The 19,759-nt window shown below is 42.2% G+C and overlaps 1 protein-coding gene across 2 annotated transcripts in view; it reads left to right on the top strand.

The window, feature by feature from the left end:
- The window catches only part of LOC139378789 (1-phosphatidylinositol 4,5-bisphosphate phosphodiesterase beta-3-like), a 103,751-nt gene extending 84,950 nt beyond the window's left edge, over positions 1 to 18,801 (top strand). Inside the window, exons 28-33 of one of the 2 annotated variants that reach the window (XM_071121287.1) lie at positions 162 to 321; positions 445 to 521; positions 2,483 to 2,572; positions 9,430 to 9,487; positions 9,737 to 9,823; positions 17,062 to 18,801. In XM_071121287.1, coding sequence (XP_070977388.1) covers positions 162 to 321; positions 445 to 521; positions 2,483 to 2,572; positions 9,430 to 9,487; positions 9,737 to 9,823; positions 17,062 to 17,355 — 766 coding nt within the window. In that variant the 3' untranslated portion in view covers positions 17,356 to 18,801. Of the gene's footprint in view, positions 1 to 161; positions 322 to 444; positions 522 to 2,482; positions 2,573 to 9,429; positions 9,488 to 9,736; positions 9,849 to 17,061 lie in introns of both variants that reach the window. The other variant, XM_071121288.1, reaches the window with a different exon arrangement.
- Positions 18,802 to 19,759: the final 958 nt, after the last annotated feature.

The raw sequence follows: 19,759 nt of genomic DNA, 5'->3' as shown, positions 1-19,759 counted from the left end.
GAAAAGGAGAAAGAGATTCCAAATCAACCACTTGCCCCTTACACAGGAAAGGGGGGGAGACACAGTGGGGAATATTTGTGTATATTAATGTGTTTGTATGTATATAATAATATATTTGTAAAAAATATATATATATTTGTTTGTTTATGTGTGTGTGTCAGTGAGCCAGCAGAGCCGGTGCAGAGGCAGTTGACAGCATTGGAGATGGAGTTACAGAAACAGACGGTGCAGCTGAGAGAGTGGCAGATGCAAGAGCTCCTAAAACTACGGCAACAACAACACACACTGGAGAGAGAGAAGAAACACACACACCTACGAGAGGTATGCACGCATGCACCCAAGCACATGCGCACACGCACACACACACACACACCTACGAGAAGTACACACACACACACATACGAATCACATACAGATTCTCACCCCTCCTGCTGTGTGTTCCAGGCATTTCAGAAAATAAAGGAGACATCCCAGGAATGTCAGACGGCTCAGCTCAAAAAACTTAAGGAGATCTGTGAGAGGTAAGATACTGTTTCATGCTTTATAACGACAGTTTTACACCTTACATCTGTCACCTTATTAAGTACCATAAATTATTATGTGAGAAGTAAGATACTGTTTAACGCTTTATAACTATATTGTATGACTTCCAATATATACTGAACAAAAATATGAACGCAACATATTTTGTTGGTCCTATGTTTCATGAGCTGAAATAAAAGATCCCAGAAATGTTCCATATGCACAAAAAGCTTATTTCTCTCAATTGTTGTGTACAAATTTGTTTACATCCCTGTTAGTGAGCATTTCTCATTTGCCAAGATAATCCATCCACCTGACCGGTGTGGCATATCAAGAAGCTGATTAAACAGCACGGTCATTACACAGGTGCACCTTGTGCGGGGGACAATTGAAGGCCACTCTAAAATGTGCAGTTTTGTCACACAACACAATTCCACAGATGTCTCAAAAATGCTAACAGCAGGAATGTCCACCAGGGCTGTTGCCCTGGTCCACCAGGGCTGTCATCTGCCACCATCACCTCATGTTTCAGCATGATAATGCATTGCCCAATGTCACAAGGATCTGTACACAATTCCTGGAAGCTGAAAATGTCCCAGTTCTTCCATGGCCTGCTTACTCACTAGACATATGTCACCCATTGAGCATGTTTGGGATGCTCTGGATCGACGTGTACAAGAGTGTGCTCCAGTTCCCATCAATATCCAACAATTTCACACAGCCATTGAAGAGGAGTGGGACAACATTCATGAAATCCATACTTTAGGGCCTTTCAATTGACTGATTTCCTTATATGAACTGTAACTCAGTAAAATCTTTGAAATTGTTGCATGTTGCATTTATATTTTTGTTCAGTGTAGATGGATTTCTATAAAAACACCTTTATAAGTAGAGTTAAGTTCTTATGTGAGCGGCAGTGTTGGGGGTAAAGTGTAACAAAAGTAACACGTTACGTAATCAGCTTACTTTTATGAGTAGCGGACTAAAGTAACACGTTACTTTTTCAAATTGGGTAATATTTTTACAGTTACTTTCAGAACCATATCTCTACTGGGTGCGTGTTTCCATGATCCGATCTCAACTTGTTTCCTCATTTAGTTCTCAAGCGAGCGGAGAAAGGCTGTTTGGAGAAATGTCATTAAAGATGCTGTCCATAGAGATGTAGAGGGCTCTAATCTTTGACATTGATCGCTTCTGTGATATGAAAGCCCATAGAGGGCTGTCCTGTCTAGCTGCAAGTGTGCCCTATATACATCTCTATGGGTCCATCATGTATGTGCGATCTATTACCAGAACTTGCAGCTCGAGAGAAAGATTTTGAACAAAAAGATCTGTACAGATGTTTGGCTTGCAGTATATATGGCTAATTAAGCAGCCCATATGATAGTGAAGTATTTTTAGACTAGCACAGGAAAGAACGCCACTGATGAAAAGAGAAACTCCAAACCAGAGTTAGTAAGTAGCCTATATTTAGTAGAGCGCACGTAAATCAACTGTCGGATGGAGATTTTTTTTCATGAAAATAAGTCAAAGTAATATAACTAGTAACACAAGTCATTCCTTTCCACACAAAGTACTTTTGTAAAGTAACGTGTTACTTTTGTTCTTTGTATTGATTTAAATGCAATGTATTACTTTTTCAAGTAACTATTCCCAACACTGGTAAGAGGTAAGAGGTAAGATCATTTATGATCATTTATAATAATAATTGATTGGATTATAGCGCTTTCCCAGATGTTCAAAGCGCTGTAAATACTAAGGGGAACTCACTTCGTCCACCACCAACGTGAAGCTCATCACTTAGGTGGTGCACTGCAACCATTTGTGCCAGAACGCTCACCACGCATCAGCTATTATAGCAACTGTATTACTCCGAATGCAGATGGATTCATATCAAAACACCATTACCAGAAAGCTAAGTTACAAGTTATTGTTTATTTGTTTTTGTTATTGTTTACAGAGAGAAGAAGGAGCTTCAAAAGATTCTAGACAGGAAGAGACAGCACAGCATTATCGAGGCCAAGAGCAGAGACAGAGACAAGGCTGAGTCGTATGTTACTGTGTGTGTGTGTGTGTGCGTGCGTGCGTGTGAGTGTTAGTGTTGCACGCTATACCGAAACTTCTGAACATGAAAAATGTCTCGGTAGAATAATTGTTTTTACTTTTGGTACTTCTGTCAAATGTGTCTCACGTCATGTACGGATTGAGAGGATTGAATCTGTCTAGTCACCCCTTAGCACTCACATCTATAGCCATGAAATTATTTGAAAGGCTGGTCATGGCTCACATCCACACCATCATCTCAGAAACACTGGCCCCACTCCAATTCACATTCCGCTCCCACAGATCCAGAGATGACGCAATCTCTATTGCAGTCCACACTGGACTAAAGGAATACATACCTATGTAAGAATCCTGTTCATTGATTACAGCTCAGCGTTCAACACCATAGTCCCGTCCAAGCTCATCACCAGGCTCAGGACCCTGGTACTGAACACCTCCCTCTGCAACTGGATCCTGGACTTCCTGATGGGCCGGCCCCAGGAGGTGAGGGTAGACAACAACACATCTGCCACGCTGACCATCAACACTGGGCTTAGTCCTCTCCTGTACTCCCTGTTCACCCATGATTGCATGGCCACGCAGGACTCCAACACCATCATCAAGTTTGCTAAAGACACAACGGTGGTAGGACTGATCAACGACGATGATGAGGCAGTCTAAAGGGAGGAGGTCAGAGACATCACAGTGTGGTGCCAGGACAACAATCTCTCCCTCAATGTCAGCAAGACAAAGGAGCTGACGGCAGCTGCAAGACACCCGACCACAAGGCGCTGCAGAGGGTGGTGAGAATGGCCCGGTACATCACTGGGGCCGAGCTCCCTGCCATCCAGGACCTCTATACAAGGCAGTGTCAGAAGAAGGGCCAAAAAATTCAGACTCCAGCCACCCAAGCCATAGACTGTTCGCTCTACTACCGCATGGCAAGCGGTACCAGTGAATCAAGTGTGGAACCAACAGGACCCTGAACAGCTTCTACCCCAAGCCATAAGACTGCTAAACAAGATTGCTAAATAGCTCATTTAATGTCTACCCAGACTACCTACATTGACCATTTTTTGCACTAACTTTCCTGCACTGAGTCTATGCACACACGTTGGACTTACACATACGCACATACATCACACATACGCTGGACTCACACTCACACATACTTACACTGACACCCCAACACACACACACACACACCCACATACACACACTACATATGCCCCCCCACACACATAACATGCGCACACATGCAAACTGATGCCACACACACACACACACACATACATACTGACACCACATACGCTGCTGCTACTCTCTATTATCTATCCTGTTGCTTAGTCACTTGATCCCTACCTATATATACATAGCTACCCCTGCACATCAACTCGGTACTGGTACTCCCTGTATATAGCCATGTTATTTTTATTCAAAGCATGTGACTATAATACAATTTGATTTTAATCATTTGTCTGAATCTTCTCAAAGGGGAAGTAGTAAGCTGGCCAGGTTACCTGACAGCACAAGACACTTTTGAGAAGCAAGCGAGAGGAATGAGAAATTGCAGACACATGGCTTTTCTAACATAAACACCATGCAGTGCAAGGGAGGTTTAGTTCCAAAACAACATAAAAAACTATTTTACACATGACATTTGCATTGTAACATTCTGCTAGCAACTTAATTAGATTTTTTGGGGGGGGGGACAATGACATGAACATATATTCAGCATGACATTCATGTGAGCATTATAATATGATTACAAACCAAAAGTAATGTGAAATGCACTCATAACTTAGCTATGAAAGCAATATATTTAGACTAACGTTACTTCGTGTTTGTCTGGGCTTGCTAGCAGTAGCCACCCTGGGAGTTGCAATGCACTCTGGGAATCGTAGTATGCTATGTAAAATCCATAGGATTTCTATGGTGTGTAGACTATTGCAATACAGAAACTGCAGAAATTAAATGATTTCTATGGTGTGTAGACTATTGCAATATAGAAGCTTCAGAAATGAGCTTCAAAGTGTTTTTTATGTAATTTGGAACTCAACTATTGATTTAATATATTAAATTATTTAGGTACAATGAATAATGAATCATAGGTCTAATGAATGTAATGTGACCTGATAATATGGCCATAGATGAGCAAATTAACCCAAATATGTATCAAATTACATTTTAAAACAGTTAATGTAATGTAATTGTAAATTTATCTCAGCTATGGTTTTTCATTAGGAAAATGTAATAAATTCTCATGGTATTTAATATGGGGGTATATTTTGGAAAGAAATTGAATATAGAATAAAATATATTATATTTGTTATTTTACCAGTTATCAACATATTGTTCAATGTAAAAGCAATACACTACATGACCAAAAGTATGTGGACACATGCTCATTGAACATCTCATTCCAAAACCATGGGCATTAATACGGAGTTGGTCCCCCCTTTGCTGCTATGACAGCCTCCACTCTACTGGGAAGGTTCTCCACAAGATGTTGGAACATTGCTGCGGGGACTTGCTTCCATTCAGCCACAAGAGTATTAGTGAGGTTGGGTACTGATGTTGGGAGATTAGGCCTGGCTCGCAGTTGACATTCCAATTCATCCCAAAGGTGTTCGATGGGGTTGAGGTCAGTTCTTCCACACCGATCTCAACAAACCATTTCTGTATGGACCTCGCTGTGTGCACGGGGGGGGGGGCATTGTCATGCTGAAACAGGAAAGGGCCATACCCAAACTTTTGCCACAAAGTTGGAAGCACAGAATCGTCTAAAATGCCGTTGTAAGATTTCCCTTCACTGGAACGAAGGGGCCTAGCCCGAACCATGAAAAACAACCCCAGACCATTATTCATCCTCCACCAAACTTTACATTTGGCAATATGCATTGGGGCAGGAAGCTTTCTCCTGGCGTTCGCCAAACCCAGAATCGACTGCCAGATGGTGAAACGTGATTCATCCAGAGAATGTGTTTCCACTGCTCCAGAGTCCAATGGCGGCGAGCTTTACACCACTCCTGCCGACGCTTGGCATTACACATGGTGATCTTAGGCTTGTGTGCGGCTGCTCGGCCATAGAAACCCATTTCATGAAGCTCCCGATGAACAGTTATTGTTGCTTCCAGAGGCTGATTGGAACTCGGTAGTGAGTGTCGCAACCGAGAACAGATGATGTTTACACGCTATGTGCTTCAGCACTCGGTGGTCCCGTTCTGTGATCTTCGTGGCTGAGCCACTATGGAGATTGCATGGCTGTGTGCTCGGTTTTATACACCTGTCAATAACAGGCGTGGCTAAAATAGCCGAATCCACTAATTTGAAGGGGTGTCCACATACTTTTCTATATACAGTGCACTTGGAAAGTATTCAGACCCCTTGACTCTTTCCTCATTTTGTTACGTTACAACCTTATTCTAAAATAGATTAAATTGTATTTTTTCACCCTCATCAATCTACACTCAATACCCCATAATGACAAAGCAAAAACAAGTTTTTAGAAATGTTTGCAAATGTATTACAAATAAAAAACAGATATCACATTTACAGTATTCAGACCCTTTACAGCCTTGAGTCTTCTTGGGTATGACACTACAAGCTTGGCACACCTGTATTTGTTTTTTTTCTCCCATTCTTCTATGCTGATCCTCTCAAGCTCAGGTTGGATGGGGAGTGTCGCTGCACAGCTATTTTCAGGTCTCTCCAGAGATGTTCAATCGGGTTCAAGTCCGGGCTCTGGCTGGGTCACTCAAGGACATTGAGAGACTTCTCCCGAAGCCACTCCTGCATTGTCTTGGCTGTGTGCTTAGTGTCATTGTCCTGTTGGAAGGTGAATTTTTAGCCCCAGTCTGAGGTCCTGAGCGCTCTGGAGCAGGTTTTTATCAAGGGTCTCACTGTACTCTGCTTCGTTCATCTTTCCCTTGATCCTGACTAGTCTCCCAGTCCCTGCCGCTGAATAACATCCTGACAGCATGCTAAGCTATACAAAGTTTGTTGATGGATATCTATACTTTGGATTTCTTTTTTATCATTTCAGTTTTACTTGATGTTATCACTGTTACAAACAATACACTGTTTAACACAATATGGATGGTGCTAGGTTTCCTCCAGATGTGACGCTTGTCATTCATCAGACCAAAGTCTTTAGGTGCCTTTTGGCAAACTCCAAGCGGGCTGTCATGTGCCGTTTACTGAGGAGTGGCTTCCGTCTGACCACTCTACCATAAAGGTCTGATTGGTAGAGTTTTACAGAGATGGTTGTCTTTCTGGAAGGTTTCCCAACTCCACAGAGGAACTCTGGATCACTGTCAGAGTGACCATCGAATTCTTGGTTGAATCCCTGACCAAGGCCCTTCTCTTCTTCCATTTAGGAATGATGGAGGCCACTGTGGTCTTGGGGACCTTCAATGCTACAGACATTTTTTAGTACCCTTCCCCAGATCTGTGCCACAACACAATCCTATCTCAGAGCTCTACGGACAATTCCTTCGGCCTCATGGCTTGGTTTTTCTCTGACATGCACTGACAATGACCTTATAAAGACAAGTGTGCCTTTCCAAATCATGTCCAATCAATTGAATTATACCACAGTTGGACTTCAATCAAGACAATGAAGACATCAAAACTATGAAATAACACATATGGGATCATGCAGGAACCAAAAAAAAGCGTTAAACAAATCAAAATAGATTTTAGATTCTTCAAAGTGATGACGTCTTTGCACGCTCTTGGCATTCTCTCAACCAGCTTCACCTAGAATTCTTTTCAGGCAGTCTTGAAGGAGTTCCCACATACACTTAGCACTTGTTGGATGCTTTTCCTTCACTCTGCGGTCCAGCTCATGCCAAACCATCTCAAATGGATTGAGATCGGGTCATCTGATGCAGCACTCCATCACTCTCCTTCTTGGTCAAAAAGCCCTTACACAGCCTGGAGGTGTGTTGGGTCATTGTTCTGTTTGTAAAAAAAAAAAATAGTCCCACTAAGCGCAAACCAGATGGGATGGCCTATCGTTGCAGAATGCCTTGAATTCTAAATAAATCACTGACAGTGTCACCAGCAAATCATCACACCACCACCTCTTTGCTTCATGGTGGGAACCACACATGCAGAGATCATCCGTCCACCTACTCAGCATCACGGCGGTTAGAACCAAAAATCTCATATTTGGAGTCATCAGACCAAATGACAGATTTCCACTGGTCTAATGTCCATTGCTCGTGTTTCTTGGCCCAAGCATGTCTCTTCTTATTATTGATGTCCTTTAGTAGCATTATATTTTGACCATGAAGACCTGATTCACACGGTCTCCTCTGAACAGTTGATGTTGATGTGTCTGTTACTTGAACTCTGTGAAGCATGTATTTGGGCTGCAATTTCTGAGGCTGGTAACTCTAATGAACTTATCCTCTGCACCAGAGGTAACTCTGGATCTTCCTTTCCTGTGGCGGTCCTCATGAGAGCCAGTTTCATTATAGCGCTTGATGGTTTTTTTGCGACTGCACTTGAAGAAACTTTCAAAGTTCTTGACATTTTCGATATTGACTGACCTTCAGGTCTTATTAATGATGAAATGTCGTTTCTCATTACTTATTTGAGCTGTTCTTGCCATAATATGGACTTGGTCTTTTACCAAATAGGCCTATCTTCTGTATACCACCCCTCACAACACAACTGATTGTCTCAAACGAATTAAGAAGGAAAGAAATTCCACAAATTAACTTTTAAGAAGGCACACCTGTTAATTGAAATGAATTCCAGGTGACTACCTCATGTTGAGAAAATGCCAAGAGTGTGCAAAACTGTTGTCAAGGAAAAGGGTTGCTACTTTGAAGAATCTCAAATGTAAAATATATTTAGATTTGTTTAACATGATTACTACATGATTCCATATGTGTTATTTCATAGTTTTGATGTTGTCACTATTATTCTACAAAGAAAAACCCTGAAATGAGTAGGTGTATCCAAACTTGACTGGTACTGAATGTAAATAAGGTATGTTTTTATTTGTAGTACATTTGCAACAATTTGTTCGTCTGTTTTCGCTTTGTCATTATTGTGATAAAGTGCGTCTCGGTGAGAGGTGTAGGAGTCAGGCGCAGGAGAGCAGGGATTTTCTTTGAGAAGCGTGTTTAATGTAGAGATCAGTACACATAGTCCACCAATACAAAATTGGCCCAGATGAATGTCCAAACAACGCGCTCGAAGGAAAACAAACTCGTGTCAGTACACGGAGGAACAACCACAGTTCCGACACTACATACACATACGTCAATGCGAAAACAATAAACCGCATAGAATACTGAACGCTAATACTCACAAACTTAATCCTGCACGAATTACGGCAGGTAACAGGTGCCCTATATACCCACAGAAATCAAAGCAATTGAAACCAGGTGTGAAAAGGAACACAGACAAAACAACCAGAAAAATAAAAAGGGATCGGTAGCGGCTAATAAACCGGCGACGCCGAGCGCCGCCCGAACAGGGAGAGGAGTTACCTTCGGTAGAAGTCGTGACAATTATGGGGTTATGTGTGTAGATTGATGAGGGGAAAAAAATATTTAATCAATTATAGAATAAGACTGTAACGTAACAAAATGTGGAAAAAGTCAAGGGTTCTGAATACTTTCCGAATGCACTGAATAGTGTAAATTCAGCCCAGCTTTTATTCTTTGACTTTACTAATATGCTTTATCTTTTTTGCAGTGGTATCACTTCGGTATCGAATACCGTGATACTAAACCTGGTATTGGTATCAAATTCAAAATTCTGGTATCGAGACAACACTAGTGTGTGTGTGTGTCTGTTTCTCATGGTCTCTCTTCACCTCTCTCTTTCTACCTCTCTCTGTAGGGAACTGAATGAGATCAACAGGAAGCATATCTCAGACTCTGTCACGTTAATCCGCAGGGTAAGTGTGTGCAGGCCTCACACACACATACTTATCGCCCCACTCTTGAGTACATCTCTTTCATGCTCATGGCGGAATACATCTCTGTCAGCCATTGTGATGTCAATAACTCCCTTTTGCTCTTTGTTTTCTCCCTCCTCTCTTTCCCTCTTCTCTCTTTTCTTTCTCTCCCTCTCTCTCCCTCTTCCTCTCTCCCTCCCCCTTCCTCCTGCATTCTTTCCATTATCTCTGTCTCCTCACCCTGCCTAGTTGGATGAGGCCCAGTCAAGGCGTCAGGAGAAGTTGGTAATTGGTCAGAGAGAAGCCCAGCGACACATAGAGGAGGAGCAACCATTGGTGAGACGCACACACACAGACACTGGTGAGACAGACACACATACTGTACCTTCAAATATGCTTTATTGGCATGGCTGTTAAAGTTGAATTAATCCTTCATCTAATCAATTAAAGTATATTTTTTCACTCTCTCTTTCTCTCTTCCTCTGTCTCTATCTCTCCTTATCCCTCTCTCTCTCGCAATTCAATTTCAATTTAAGGAGCTTTATTGGCATGGGAAACATATGTGTACATTGCCAAAGCAAGTGAAATAGATAATAAACAAAAGTTAAATAAACAATTTAAAATGAACAGTAAACATTACACTCACAAAAATTCCAAAATAATAAGGAAATTTCAAATGTCATATTATTGATGTGTTGTAATTATGTGCAAATAAAGTACAAAAGGTCAAATAAATAAATATATAGTTGAAGTTGGAAGTTTACATACACTTAGGTTGGAGTCATTAAAACTCGTTTTTCAACCACTCCACACATTTCTTGTTAACAAACTATAGTTTTGGCAAGTCGGTTAGGACATCTACTTTGTGCATGACACAAGTAATTTTTCCAACAATTGTTTACGGACAGATTATTTCACTGTATCACAATTCCAGTGGGTCAGATGTTTACATACACTAAGTTGACTGTGCCTTTAAACAGCTTTGAAAATTCCAGAAAACAATGTCATGGCTTTAGAAGCTTCTGATTGGCGAATTGACATAATTTGAGTCAATTGAAGGTGTACCTGTGTATGTATTTCAAGGCCTACCTTCAAGCTCAGTGCCTCTTTGCTTGACATCATCCAAAGAAATCAGCCAAAATGTGTAGATCTCCAAAAGTCTGGTTCATCCTTGGGAGCTATTTCCAAATGCCTGAAGGTACCACGTTCATCTGTACAAACACTAGTACGCAAGTATAAACACCATGGGACCACGCAGCCGTCATACCACTCAGGAAGAAGACGCGTTCTGTCTCCTAGAGATGAACGTACTTTGGTGCGAAAAGTGCAAATCAATCCCAGAACAACAGCAAAGGACCCTGTGAAGATGCTGGAGGAAACGGGTACAAAAGTATCTATATCCACTGTAAAATTAGTCCTATATCCACTTAACCTAAATGGCCACTCAGCAAGGAAGAAGCCACTGCTCCAAAACCTCCAATAAAAAAGTCAGACTACGGTTTGCAACTGCACATGGGAACAAAGATCGTACTTTTTGGAGAAATGTCCTCAGGTCTGATGAAACAGAAATAGAACTGTTTGACCATAATGACCATCGTTATGTTTGGATAAAAAAGAGGGAGGCTTAAAAGCCGAAGAACACCATCCCAACCAACGGGGCTGGCAGAATCATGTTGTGGGGGTGCTTTGCTGCAGGAGGGACTGGTGCACTTCACAAAATGGATGGCATCATGAGGAGGAAAATTAGGTGGATATATTGAAGCAACATCTCAAGACAACAGTTAGGAAGTTGAAGCTTGGTCCCAAATGGGTCTTCCAAATGGACAATGACCCCAAGCATACTTCCAAATTTGTGGCAAAATGGCTTAAGGACAACAAAGTCAAGGTATTGGAGTGGCCATCACAAAGCCCTGACCTCAATCCCATAGAAAATGTGTGGGCAGAACTGAAAAAGCGTGTGCGAGCAAGGAGGCCTAGAAACCTGACTCAGTTACACTAGCTCTGTCAGGAGGAATGGGCCAAAATTCACGCAACTTATTGTGGGAAGCTTGTGGAAGGTTTCCTGAAACGTTTGACCTAAGTTAAACAATTTAAAGGCAATGCGACGAAATACTAATTGAGTGTATGTAAACTTCTGACCCACAGGGAATGTGATGAAAGAAATAAAAGCTGAAATAAATCATACTATTATTCTGACATTTGACATTCTTCAAATAAAGTGGTGATCCTAACTGACCTAAGACTGGGGATTTTTACTAGGATTAAATGTCAGGAAATGTGAAAACATGAGTTTAAATGTATTTGGCAAAGGTTTGTTGTAAGCTCCGACTTCAACTGTATGTTGTTTTTACAATGGTGTTTGTTCGACACTGGTTGGCCTTTTCTTGTGGCAGCAGGTCACAAATCTTGTTGCTGTGAGTGAACACAGTGGTATTTCACCCAGTAAGATGGCGCCGACAGAGATGGTCGCCTCGCTTCGTGTTCTTAGGAAACTATGCAGTATTTTGTTTTTTTATGTATTATTTCTTACGTTGTTACCCCAGGAAATCATAAGTCTTATTACATACAGCCAAGGAATACGGCTTTCCCGAATCGGATCCTCTGTTTGGACCACCAACCAGGACAATGTGTCTGATCCCAGTAGGCGACCCAAAACAACGGCGCCGCAGATGGAGCGGTCTTCTGGTCAGGCTCCGTAGACGGGAACATTGCTCACCGCTCCCGAGTATACTACTCGCCAATTTCCAGTCTCTTGACAACAAGGTAGACGAAATTCGAGCAAGGGTTGCCTTCCAGAGAGACATTAGAGATTGTAACATTCTTTGTTTCACGGAAACATGGCTCACTCAGGATATGTTATCAGAGTCGGCATAGCCACCTGGTTTCTTCACGCATCGCGTCGACAGAAACAAACATCTGTCTGGTAAGAAGGGCTGGGGTGTATGCCTTATGACCAACGACTTGTGGTGTAATCATAACAACATACAGGAGCTTAAATCCTTTTGTTCACCCTACTTTTGGCAAATCTGACCAGGACTCCATTTTGTTGCTCCCAGCCTATAGACATCAACTAAAACAGGAAAAGCCCGTACTCAGGTATGTTCAACGCTGGTCCGACCAATCAGATTCCACGCTTCAAGATTGCTTCGATCACGTGGACTGGGATATGTTCCGGATAGCCTCAGATAACAACATTGATGTATACGCTGACATGGTGAGCGAGTTTATTAGCAAGTGCATCGGTGATGTTGTACCCACGGTGACTATTAAAACCTTCCCTAACCAGAAACCATGGATTGATGGCAGTATTCACACAAAACTGAATGCCCCGAACCACTGCTTTTAATCATGGCAAGGCGACCGGAAACATGACCGAATACAAACAGTGTAGCTATTCCCAAGATAATCAAACAAGCTAAGCGTCAGTATGGAGACAAAGTAGGGTCGCAATTCAACGGCTCAAACCCGAGACATATATGACGGGGTCTACAGTCAATCACGGATTACAAAAAAAAAACAGCCCCGTTGCGGACACCGGCGTCTTTCTCCCAGACAAATTAAACAACCTTTTGTGCTCGCTTTGAGGACAATACAGTGCCACTGACATGGCCTGCTACCAAAACCTGTGGGCTCTCCTTCAACGTGGCCAATGTGAGTAAAACGTTTAAATGTGTTAACCCTCGCAAGGCTGCCAGCCCAGACGGCATCCCTAGCCGCGTCCTCCGAGCATGCGCAGACCAGCTGGCTGGTGTGTTTAGAAACATATTCAATCAATCCCTATCCCATTCTGCTGTGCGCACATGCTTCAATAGGGGCACCATTGCTCCTGTTCCCAAGAAAGCTAAGGTAACTGAGCTAAACGACTATCGCCCCGTAGCACTCACTTCTGTCATCATGAAATGCTTTGAGAGACTAGTCAAGGATCATATCACCTCCACCCTACCTGATACCCTAGACCTACTTCAATTTGCTTACCGCCCCAAAAGGTCTACAGACACCACAATCGCAATCATACTGCACACTGCCCTAACCCATCTGGACAAGAGGAATACCTACAGTGGGGAGAACAAGTATTTGATACACTGCCGATTTTGCAAGTTTTCCTAATTACAAAGCATGTAGAGATCATAGCTACACTTCAACTGTGAGAGACGGAATCTAAAACAAAAATCCAGAAAATCACATTTGTATGATTTTTAAGTAATTAATTAGCATTTTATTGCATGACATAAGTATTTGATACATCCGAAAAGCAGAACTTAATATTTGGTACAGAAACCTTTGTTTGCAATTACAGAGATCATACGTTTCCTGTAGTTCTTGACCAGATTTGCACACACTGCAGCAGGGATTTTGGCCCTCCTCCATACAGACCTTCTCCAGATCCTTCAGGTTACAGGGCTGACGCTAGGCAATACGGACTTTCAGCTCCCTCCAATGATTTTCTATTGGGTTCAGGTCTGGAGACTGGCTAGGCCACTCCAGGACCTTGAGATGCTTCTTACAGAGTCACTCCTTAGTTGCCCTGGCTGTGTGTTTCGGGTCGTTGTCATGCTGGAAGACCCAGCCACAACCCATCTTCAATGCTCTTACTGAGGGAAGGAGGTTGTTGGCCAAGATCTTGCGATACATGGCCCCATCCATCCTCCCCTCAATACGGTGCAGTCGTCCTGTCCCCTTTGCAGAAAAGTATCCCCAAAGAATGATGTTTCCACCTCCATGCTTCATGGTTGGGATGGTGTTCTTGGGGTTGTACTCATCCTTCTTCTTCCTCCAAACACGGCGAGTGGAGTTTAGACCACAAAGCTCTATTTTTGTCTCATCAGACCACATGACCTTCTCCCATTCCTCCTCTGACGGCGTAGTGTGTTACTAATGGTTTTCTTTGAGACTGTGGTCCCAGCTCTCTTCAGGTCATTGACCAGGTCCTGCCGTGTAGTTCTGGGCTGATCCCTCACCTTCCTCATGATCATTGAGGCCCCACGAGGTGAGATCTTGCATGGAGCCCCAGACCGAGGGTGATTGACCGTCATCTTGAACTTCTTCCATTTTCTAATAATTGCGCCAACAATTGTTGCCTTCTCACCAAGCTGCTTGCCAATTGTCCTGTAGCCCATCCCAGCCTTGTGCAGGTCTACAATTTAACCCTGATGTCCTTCCACAGCTGTCTGGTCTTGGCCATTGTCGAGAGGTTGGAGTCTGTTTGATTGAGTGTGTGGACAGGTGTCTTTTATACTGTTAATGAGTTCAAACAGGTGCAGTTAATACAGGTAATGAGTGGAGAACAGGAGGGCTTCTTAAAGAAAAACTAACATGTCTGTGAGAGCCGGAATTCTTACTGGTTGGTAGGTGATCAAATACTTATGTCATGCAATGAAATGCTAATTAATTACTTGAAAATCCTACAATGTGATTTTCTGGATTTGTGTTTTAGATTCCGTCTCTCACAGTTTAAGTGTACCTATGATAAAATTGACAAACCTCTACATGCTTTGTAAGTAGGAAAACCTGCAAAATCGACAGTGTATCAAATACTTGTTCTCCCCACTGTATGTAAGAATGCCGTTCATCGACTACAGCTCAGCATTTAACCCCATAGTACCCTCCAAACTCGTCATTAAGCTCGAGATCCTGGGTCTCGACCCCGCCCTCTGCAACTGGGTCCTGGACTTTCTGACGGCCGCCTTTAGGCGGTGAGGGTTAGAAACATCTCAACCCCGCTGATCCTCAACTCGGGGGCCCCACAAGGGTGCATTCTCAGCTCTCTCCTGTACTCCCTGTTCACCCATGGCTGCGTGGTCATGCACGCCTCCAACTCAATCATCGAGTTTGCAGACAACACTAGAGTGGTAAGCTTGATTACCAACAACGACGAGACGGCCTACAGGGAGGAGGTGAGGGCCCTCTGGGTGTGGTGTCAGGAAAATAACTTAACACACTCAACATCAACAAAACAAAGGAGTTGATCGTGTACTTCAGGAAACAGCAGAGGGAGCACCCCCCTATCCACATCGACGGGACAGTAGTGGAGAAGGTGGAAAGTTTTAAGTTCCTCGGCGTACACATCACGGACAAACTGAAATGGTCCACCCACACAGACGGCATGGTGAAGAACCTGAAGAAATGTAGCTTGTCACCGAAAACACTCACAAACTTTTACGAGAGCATCCTGTCAGGCTGTATCACTGCCTGGTACGGCAACTGCTCCGCCCACAACCGTAAGGCTCTCCAGAGGGTAGTGCTGTCTGCACAACACATCACCGGGGGAAAACTACCTGCCCTCCAGGACATCTACATCACCCGATGTCACAGGAAGGCCAAAAAGATCATCAAGGACAACCACCCGAGCCACTGCCTGTTCACCCTGCTATCATCCAGAAGGTAAGGTCAGTACAGATGCATCAAAGCTGGGACCGAGAGGCTGAAAAACAGCTTCTATCTCAAGGCCATCACACTGTTAAACAGCCATCACCTACATTGAGTGGCTGCTGCCAACATACAGACTCAAATCTCTAGCCACTTTTTAATAAGTAATAATTAGATGTAATAAATGTATCACTAGTCACTTTAAACAATGCCACTTTATATAGTGTTTACATACCCTACATTACTAATCTCATATGTATATACTGTACTCTATACCATCTATTGCATTTTGCCTGTGCTGCACGGTCATCGCTCATCCATATATTTATATGTACATATTATTATTCATTCCTTTACACTTGTGTGTATAATGCAGTTGTTGTGAAATTGTTAGATTACTTGTTAGATATTACTGCACTGTCAGAACTAGAAGCACAAGCATTTCGCTACACTCGCATTAACATCTGCTAACCATGTGTATGTGACCAATAAAATTTGATTTGATTTGAATAGATGTGGTGCTTTATCAAAGTTGGATTTGTTTTCAAATTCTTTGTGGGTCTGTGTAATCTGAGGGAAATATGTGTCTCTAATATGGTCATACATTTGGCAGGAGTTTAGGAAGTGCAGCTCAGTTCCCACCTCATTTTGTGGCCAGTGTGCACATAGCCTGTCTTCTCTTGAGAGCCAGGTCTTCCTTCGGGCGGCCTTTCTCAATAGCAATGCTGTGCTCACTGAGCCTGTACATAGTCAAATATTTATTTAGTTTTGGGTCAGTCACAGTGGTCAGGTATTCTGCCACTGTGTACTCTCTGTTTAGGGCCAAATAGCACTGTAAATTATTTTACAAGTAATTCTCTTTTTGTTTTCTCATGATTTGGTTGGTTCTAATTGTGTTGCTGTCCTAGGGCACTGTGGGGTCTGTTTGTGTTTGTGAACAGCGCCCCAAAACCAGCTTGCTTAGGGGGCTCCTCTCCAGGTTAATGTCTCTGTATGTGATGGCTTTGTTATGGAAGATTTGGGAATCACTTCCTTTTAGGTGGTTGTAGAATTTAACAGCTTTTTTCTGGATTTTGATAATTAGTAGGTATCGGCCTAATTCTGCTCTACATGCATTATTTGGTATTTTACGTTATACACAGGGGATATTTTTGTAGTATTCTGAATGCAGTCTCAAATTGGTGTATGTTCCATTTTGTGATTTCCAGCTGCAGGCCCGATTGGAGCGAGACTTGGAGGCAGAGTTACAACGTCTACCAGAGGAGATCTGCCAATACCTGCAGGCGGAACTCGAGTCCAAAGGTCTCCGTAGCGACGCTCTCTTCTCCTTATCCAATCACAGCCCTAGCTCCAGCTCGGGTCCGCCCTCCAACTGCTCCACACCCACTTTTCCCTTAACACCCAATAGGAGCACCTGGAACAGGAGTCTGGACAATAGCATTGCCTCATTGGTGGACTCATCCTCTTCCTCTACCCCTGTCCTATCAGAAGCAGATATGTAAGCCATATGTACATTTATGTAAACCTAATGGTCCTGAGCTTCAGTTAGTTTTTTTGTTAATGTTTTCATTAAAAAAATATATATATATTTTTTCTTCTCACCAGGGTTTTATATAGAGAGATAGATGAGGTTACCAAAAGTTTTTCGTTGAATTTTGAACTTCCCAGGAAAATGCCCTATGCGTGTTTTCACATGTTGGCCTGCGTCCCAAATGGCACCCTTTCCCCTATTTAGTACATTAGTTTTGACCAGAGCCCTATTGAGAATAGGGTACATTGGGACGCAGACATATTCTGTATGTGGACAGTGGACAAGAATGTGGATATATTATTATTATTATTAATCTGTGTAATGTAATATTGTTGTTTTACATGACCTGTACTACTGACTAAAGGTGTCTTTGGGGAGAAAGGAGGAATGAATGGAGAAGAGGAGAAGTGATCGTGGTAGTGAACAATTTAGATTTTTGGGGGGAGCGATGCTGATTTGATCTGATCTGATCTGGAATAGAAAGACCTTTCTCTCCTCTCTCCTCTGGAATAGAAAATCTTCCTCTCCTCACCAATCCTCCCCCACTGGTACTTGCTGCCTGTCTGTCTTTGTATATAATATTATAATATGCCTCTGTGTATATTCATCAACATTATTTTACCACTTTTTTAATCTTTAATTTGTTTTAATATTTTTTTTGTGATGGATGATCTATTTAATTTAGTCAGCTGAGCAAATGCAGAGATTCTTTTTTGGGTAGGGGGGTTAATGGTCGGGTTGCTATGGTAACCCGGGGAGACGACTTTGCTGTGTTATTTTAGCAATCATCGTACTCCCTTTTGGTTGTGAGGGTCTATTTAAAAGTTTGAACGTTTTCATACACATTGTTGATTGAATGGTTCACACCATTGCTAGCAGGGAGAAGACCTCACACACGTAAAAAAAATGTAAGTTCCAAGTACCGTGGTGTCAGGGTACCTCTAGTGGTTAAGACCATTGGGCCAGTAACTGAAAGGTTACTGGTTCGAATCCCTGAGCTAATTAGGTGAAAAATATGTTGATGTGCCCTTGAGCAAGGCACTTAACCCTAATTGCTCCAGTAAGTCGCTCTGGATAAGAGCGTCTGATAAATTACTAAAAATGTATATGTACATTTGGGAACCCAAAAGTTGTTTTATTTTTACACTGATGTGGTTTCGGATCAGGGAACATGATTTGACAAAATCCCAATTTATATGTATTTATGTACATCGGAGCATTATAGTTTGGGCTTACATTTATTTATTTTTTTGATCAGCACATGTACTTAGTGCTAAAGATGGTCTTTATGATTTTAGGAAACCCACCATAGTATGTGTTTAACACACAGAACAACAGCTTTAACCAGTGTCTCTGTGTCTCGCTTTTCCTTACGAGAATATGTTTTTAAAAGCTGAATTGAAAGTTTTGAAACATTTTTTGTTATTGCTCTTTTATCACACGGTTTTATTTGTTTTAAAACCTTTTATTCAAAGAAGTCATGACAACCATTTCTTAAATAGTTTATAGTGTGACCTTAGCTATTAGGTAGCCAGAAGCAGAGCCATATACAGTTGAAGTCGGAAGTTTACATACTCCTTAGCCAAATACATTTAAACTCAGTTTTTCACAATTCCTGACATTTAATCCAAGTAAACATTCCCTGTTTTAGGTCAGTGATAATCACCACTTTGTTTTAAGAATGTGAAATGTCAAAATAATAGTAGAGAGAATGATTTATTTCAGCTTTTATTTCTTACATCACATTCCCAGTGGGTTAGAAGTTTACATACACTCAATTAGTATTTGGTAGCATTGCCTTTAAATTGTTTAACTTGGGTTAAACATTTCAGGTAGCCTTCCACAAGCTTCCCACAATAAGTTGTGTGAATTTTGGCCCATTCCCCCTAACAGAGTTGGTGTAACTGAGTCAGGTTTTTTGGCCTCCTTGCTCGCACATGCTTTTTCAGTTCTGCCCACAAATTTTCTATAGGATTGAGGTCAGGGCTTTGTGATGGCCACTCCAATACCTTGACTTTGGTGTCCTTAAGCCATTTTGCCACAACTTTGAAAGAATGCTTTGGGTCATTGTCCATTTGGAAGACCCATTTGCGACCAAGCTTTAACTTCCTGACTGATGTCTTGAGATGTTGCTTCAATATATCCACCTAATTTTCCTCCTCATGATGCCATCTATTTTGTGAAGTGCACCAGTCCCTCCTGCAGCAAAGCACTGCCACAACATGATGCTGCCACCCCCGTGCTTCACGGTTGGGATGGTGTTCTTTGGCTTGCAAGCCTCCCCTTTTTTTCTTCCAAACACAACGATGGTCATTATGGCCAAACAGTTCCATTTTTGTTTAATCAGACCAGAGGACATTTCTCCTAAAAGTACA

Source organism: Oncorhynchus clarkii, chromosome 21 (genome assembly GCF_045791955.1).
Source record: "Oncorhynchus clarkii lewisi isolate Uvic-CL-2024 chromosome 21, UVic_Ocla_1.0, whole genome shotgun sequence".
In the NCBI taxonomy this organism is placed as follows: Eukaryota; Metazoa; Chordata; class Actinopteri; order Salmoniformes; family Salmonidae; genus Oncorhynchus; species Oncorhynchus clarkii.
Note: the sequence above shows the minus strand (reverse complement) of the source record. Positions and strands in the feature narration are given on the sequence as shown.